A 6,361-nucleotide genomic window follows, 5' to 3' on the forward strand; every position below is an offset into this window, starting at 1 on the left:
GCCCATGGTTTAATAGAATAGAATAAAATAATAATAAAAAATACAACATATGGGTTCATGAATGGGTTGTGATAATCCTAGGATGCCTGGGAACCTCTTCATAACAAATTATATGACAAGATATTAATAAGGAATTGCAATTTAATATTCATAACAAAGTGGATGCTATTTTGGATAAATAATCTCATTAATGTCTTAGTTGTTATCTTTGAAAGGGAAAGTGGTGCATTGAAATTTTGTTCCTTGATGGTGATATATGTTGAGATGTTTGGTTGTCATTGAGACATCTACTTTTTCATTTAGTCTTTTATGTCATAGTTTGAGCCTTGTGTTTCAACTTTAGGATTTGAGGACAAGAACTGTTGGTTTTTAGAGATCAAAGGATAAAATCCATTTGGTTCGCGAAGGGAAACCTCATTTAAATTTTTTTTCCTAGCAATAATTTGTATGTGAGATAGAAAAAATATATAGTAGTAGATTTGGTTCATATTTATATTTTGTTTATTTAATGTTATTCTAACATATTTGAGTATATTCATTCAACTCCAACATGTTTGTTTTTCTCATGTTGTCTATTGTGACATCTTTCAGGGTTGTTTATTTGAATAATATATATAAATCATTATTTACCTACAAGATTCTCTCACCTCACCCTCATGAGACCTAATTAGTAAGTGATAATTATTTTTTATAAAAAAAGTGTTAGAGGTTATTTTAACATGCTTGTGTCTTCTTTTTCACAAACAAAATGACTATAAGGAAGGGACTATAAAGTTGTGAGCTATATAAAGCTAAATCATATTGACTTGGATGCTTCCTATTTCCCACATGCTTTATTTGTGAAATCAAATAGCCAACATACTTTTAGTGCAACTTCAAGAGCACTACTTGTAGTTCTTCTAATCTTCCTACATCATCTAATGTCAAGTATGATGATGATGATACTTTCAAAGACCCATATGACACTAAAGATGATAATTATTATTTTAATATTGAACAATAAATATTTATTATAGCATTTGAGTTTTACAAATTGACATTGAAGCAATTTGTTTTATTTTTATAGTGACTATTTATAATATGATTCTATGTAGTATTAAGAACTAGTCCATGTTCTTAGGTTGTAAATATGTATATATATTTACGATTTTTTTTTGTATGAAAAAACCTGAGTCCAAAAAAAATTATCACATCTTCATACCAAATCCAAACCAATAACTTAGGAGAATTTTATTTCTTTATGCATATGCATGCATGTCCATATGTTTGCATAAAGTTATATACCTCAAAATAACATATGTAACATATAAAAACTCTATTGTGGCTGCTATGGGAGGCAACAGGAAGAGGATTGAACCGCTTACCTGTGACGAATGGAAGAAGAAGCTGAAAGCGTGGGCTATTCTGGAAGCTGCTAAAATGATGGGTATATGGAGCAAATTCTTGGCAAAAACCCCACTGTTACAAGGTTATTCATGATGAATTGGAAGGAGGGCAGAATCACCATAGGTGGAAGGAAGGTGTAAATTGATGAAGGAATGATTGCTGAAGTTACTGGGATGCCAATGGAGGGCAGAAAATTCTATAGGGACAGAAATCTCACAGAGGCGGCTATTAAGCGGTTCCCAAAGGAAGACTCTGAGAAAGCCAAATTAGTAAAATCCAGCAAGACCTATTACTCGCTAAAGGTGATTAAAAAGATATGGAGATGGGTTTTGTTTGTTGTGATGCAATATGTCACTCTTGATGGTAGATACTCTCATGTTTATGGCTACCATTTTGTGTACTTGAATCACTTCCACCACAAAGATATGGTGTCAATTCCTTTCTACCTGTATTGTTCCTTGAACACTAGTATAAAGGATTTTAGGGCTAACCCAGATAGCAATCCGCCCATGCATGAAGGGTTAATGTTTCTTTTATATAATCATGTTAAGGCCACCTCTGTTCAACACTCTATCACTGAGTTTTCTGCCTCGGAAGAGGAGTCGAAGAACTCAGATGACAATGAAGATGAGGGGTCTGATACGGAGTGGAAGGTGATTTTGACATGGATACCCCCGCTAAGGGAACCGGAAAGGGGAAGGATAAAGATATGGCTTCTGGGTTTGGCAGAAAGATTTCCGGCAAAGGGGTTAAGGGAAATAGGAAAAAGGTGTAGGATGAGGACAGTTGGTTTGAAGAAGATGATGAGGATGATGATGGTATGGATACTGAAAGTGAAAATGCCACCCCACCGCCTAAGAAGAAAACTAAGCACAGTCCAGCTATCACTGATATCAACCCAGAGAAGGAGGTTGGTACCTCAAAGGCCCCTTCTCCTCCTTTAGCTCCTAATAGATGGATTTGTGGTGTGGAGAAAGAGGGAAAGAATGTGGTGGAAGGGGAGACTCTGCCTCCTAAAGACAGTCACAATTGTTGATGTGGAAACCCTGGAGAACAATGTCGATTTTTCAAACTTCAATAAGGATAGCAATGATTCTCCCATAGTTATGCTTCACATTGCGAAGAATGGGGTGATGGAGTTTTATAAGGTTATATAATGGGTCTACTCGGAGATTGAAAGTTTGAATTCTAAACAGGAGGCCTCTTCAAAGAAAATGGACATTCTGGAAGCTATCGGGACGGGTAATCTCAGTTCTTTGCTTGATAATTTGACAGAATTAACAAAAGACATCAGCGATGCGGAGGCCATTACTGAGGCTTATGGTTCCAAATTCAAAGTTGTGGAGGCTAGGTTCAATGAACTAGAAAAGAGGGTTTACAGTCATGAGGAAACCCTGAAGAAGATCAAAGAGCAAAGTCACAAAATTCTGAAAGCTTCAGTAGATAATTTCAGAGTGCTGATCAGTAAACTGGAACAAATCCAGTTGGAAAAGAATACAATGGATATTTCTAAGGACAAGGACTTGACCCCTGAAGGTGTGGCTACTGGACCTGGTAAAAAAACCCAAGCGAATACGAGGAAGATGGTTCAGCTGGAGAAAGAGGCTGTGGAGCTTCTTAAGAATTTATCTTAATTATGTTGTCCTGTGCTTAGGCTGTCCCTTTGGTGTCGTTGTGCTGTCCTTTTGTTACTTTTGATTCTCTTGCTGGCTTTTTGTTTCTATTTGTTGTTATGTTCTTTCTAGCTAGGCCTTTCTTGTTTTATCTCTTTTCTAATTTGTTGTAAAGGGTTTTGGGGCCCCTTCAAAACCTGTTTTTCACATAATCAAAAACATATACATATTATACACATGGATTATATATGTATAAAGAATACAATTTAAATTGACATGGTAGTAAAGTTATGTATTTATAATAGAGATCATATATATTGGAATTTGAAATGATAGATTAGTACATCTCAAAACAATACAAAGTAAATACAAGAAACAAACCCCTCTAAAAAATCATAACAAAAAATATAATACAGCTAATAACATATTGGCATACCAATATGAATGACGTAAAATACATATTGATATCTATCAAACATATTAAATGCACTTTTTATTTAAATGCTTATTATACATTTTTTTTTAATACAATACAAAATACTTTCAAATTTCAAATTAATAATTAATATAGTAAATTACATTGCAATGTTGAATAAATGTAACATATATACAAATTATATATTATACTTTTAACTTATTTTACCATACTTAGTTGAAATATTTGATTTAAAAATATTAAAACTTTCCTTCCCAAAACAACAATCTAAAATGTTTTGAACTTATCAAAAGAGAGAAGATAGAAAAAGTCCATTTCAAAGGCTTGTTTGTTGTTTTCTCAATCTTATTCCAACAATTAATTTTGTTTTGATTAAATCATTTCCAAGCAAGATGCTAGTTTATCTCTTTAAAATTTGAAGATATATACTCTATTATATGTTTATACTATTCAACATTTGAATTCATAACCTCTCCAATTATAATCAAAACAATCAGATATATCTCTGGTTCTCTAAGCTAACTTTTCATGTATATTTTGAACTCCATTAAAAAAATGGGACTTAAAAAGTTAGCCTTCACTTTTCAATTCATGGCAAAAAAAAAAAAAGGGTCATACATCTCCAGAAATTTTTCTACTTAAGTGAAACCTAACAATTGACAATAAATTGCAAAAAGCATTTATATATAACCTTCCGAACAAGGAGATTTTCATTCATGATGTCATGGAGAATCCATTTGAGCACCAATTTCAAATATTTTTGTCACATTATTAATCAGAAAACTAGGACCACGAGTCACCGCTTTATGCTTTGACGATATACTATTCATTATAGATTTACACAACTCTGCCTCTCAAAATTGAAACATATAACCTCTTCATATTCGTGATATCACGGAGAACCAATTCCTCAAACGTTGTTCTGAAAAATCGTGATAACCTATCTATTTATAATTTGAAGATATATTCTCTTATAGTTTCGTACAACTCTACCTCTCAGAATTCAAACATATAGCCTCTTCATTTACCATCAGGCAAATCAGAGATATAATCAGATATATCTCTAACTCTGTGGACTAACTTTCTATGTACATTTTGAACTTCAATTTTTAAAAAATAGACTTAAAAGTTAGACTTCACTTTTCAATTCAGGAAAAAAAAGCAGTCATCCATCTCCACAAGTTTTTCTACTTTAAGTAAAACCTAACGAATGAGAATAAATTCCGGACTTCAACCCACCCATTCTCAGAAAAAAACATGCAGTTTTAAACATAAAAAACATTAAGTTTTATATATCTCTGACCTTATGGGCATAGAGATTTTCATTCATAATATCCTGGAGAGTCCATTTGAGCACCATTTCCTCGAACATTTCTGCCACATTGTTGTCCCGGGAACCCTTTTTCCTACTGCACTGCCCTGAAGATTTCTTGGCATCTCTCCTCGTACTACACATATCTGCAAATTTGATCTTCAAGCTCAAATAAGTCTACACAACATTTGCACTACTGTATAGTCAAAACCACAGTTGTAATCTGCCCTTAATAGATTATAAAGAAAACATCAAACTTCTCGAAGAAAAAGTGTTGGCTTAGTCTTCCTCGCTAAGCAAAGAAAAGTATCACTAAAGAAAGAAAAGTAAAATATTGATGTGATTGCTTTACATGGATTACGGTTTTAATCGAATATGAAATGATTTTAATTATGTTAATCAGCTTAAAATGGTTAAATCCAACATAGGAGAAATTTGAATGTCATATGATGGCGACTCTTGGTCCGCTTTTGATCTATTACGAACAATTGCAATTAGTGCTTTAGCCACTAAAAACTTTTAAAAATAGATGATTATCTTTTATCAATAGAACTTTTAATATAAAAAATCTCATGTTTTAGAAAGCTGTTCCTTCGCTTGCTGCTTTAATGGCGGCAAAGTTAAAAGATGTACAGTACCTTCCCCATACATTCTAGTTTTATGGTTTTGCAAAGTATTTCAGAGACAGATTTCACACGTACGATATTCTCCACCATTCTCCACTTTTCTCCACTTGTACATCTGCCTGGCATTCATGAATATTTTTCCAGATTTTTACCTCGTACATACTGCCAAAGTAACTTATGAAAGTCAATTGATGTCACAAAATTAAATTCAAGGGACACGATATTAATGGTAGAGATGTCCATTGCATCTATACACCAAAGAATTTACTTTAATGAAGTCGATTTGTTCTGTACAACAGAGAGTTTAATGAAGTTGATGGCCACTATGCATTATAGTAATGGTAGAGAGAAGTTGATTCCAACTGTACACCATGTTAACGATGGAGAGAAGTTATTAGAAGTAATTATTTATTAATTTGAATTGAGATTTATAGTAGAAGATTCAATATGAAAAAGGATTTTTTTTTTTAAATTTAGAAGGTTTTTTTTAGGGATGTCTTTGTGGTTGGTGTAGCTTTGAAATTTTGTTATTGTGGTTTTTTTGGTTAGATTATTTAATCATATATTATTGTTGAAAAAATTATTATTTTTAAAATATTCAATTTTGAAAAAAGATTTTTGTTTTTATATATTGAATAAAGTAAAAGAAGACATTAGAAGGTAGTTTAAAGAATTAAAATACAACTCTCAAGGATAATAAAACATCTTTAAGATTTTGAGAGTGACTAAATTAGATTGGTTGATATAATTTTGGTAATGATTCTTGTTTTGAGCTAGATAATAAAAAAAATTGAGATTTTAAAAGTCAAGTAAACTAGATTCAAAATTTTGTATTAAGTGGGATTGAACATAATAGCACGTGAAGAAAATAAATGATCAAATAGATTTGATTTAAGCTAGTATAAAATGAGATAGTTTAATATACCTTAAATATCAAAGTTTAATTGAAAGATGCATTGTATAGTAAAATTTTATTATTATTGCAATA

General features: G+C 32.1%; 1 protein-coding gene across 1 annotated transcript in view; it reads right to left on the reverse strand.

Moving 5' to 3' along the window:
• Positions 1 to 5,047, reverse strand: part of LOC131045894 (uncharacterized) — a 101,833-nt gene extending 96,786 nt beyond the window's left edge. Inside the window, exon 1 of the mRNA XM_057979558.2 lies at positions 4,739 to 5,047. Within this exon, the coding sequence (XP_057835541.2) occupies positions 4,739 to 4,891 (153 nt within the window). The 5' untranslated portion in view covers positions 4,892 to 5,047. The remainder of the gene's footprint in view (positions 1 to 4,738) is intronic.
• Positions 5,048 to 6,361: the final 1,314 nt, after the last annotated feature.

Source organism: Cryptomeria japonica, chromosome 7 (assembly GCF_030272615.1).
Source record: "Cryptomeria japonica chromosome 7, Sugi_1.0, whole genome shotgun sequence".
NCBI classification, from domain to species: Eukaryota; Viridiplantae; Streptophyta; class Pinopsida; order Cupressales; family Cupressaceae; genus Cryptomeria; species Cryptomeria japonica.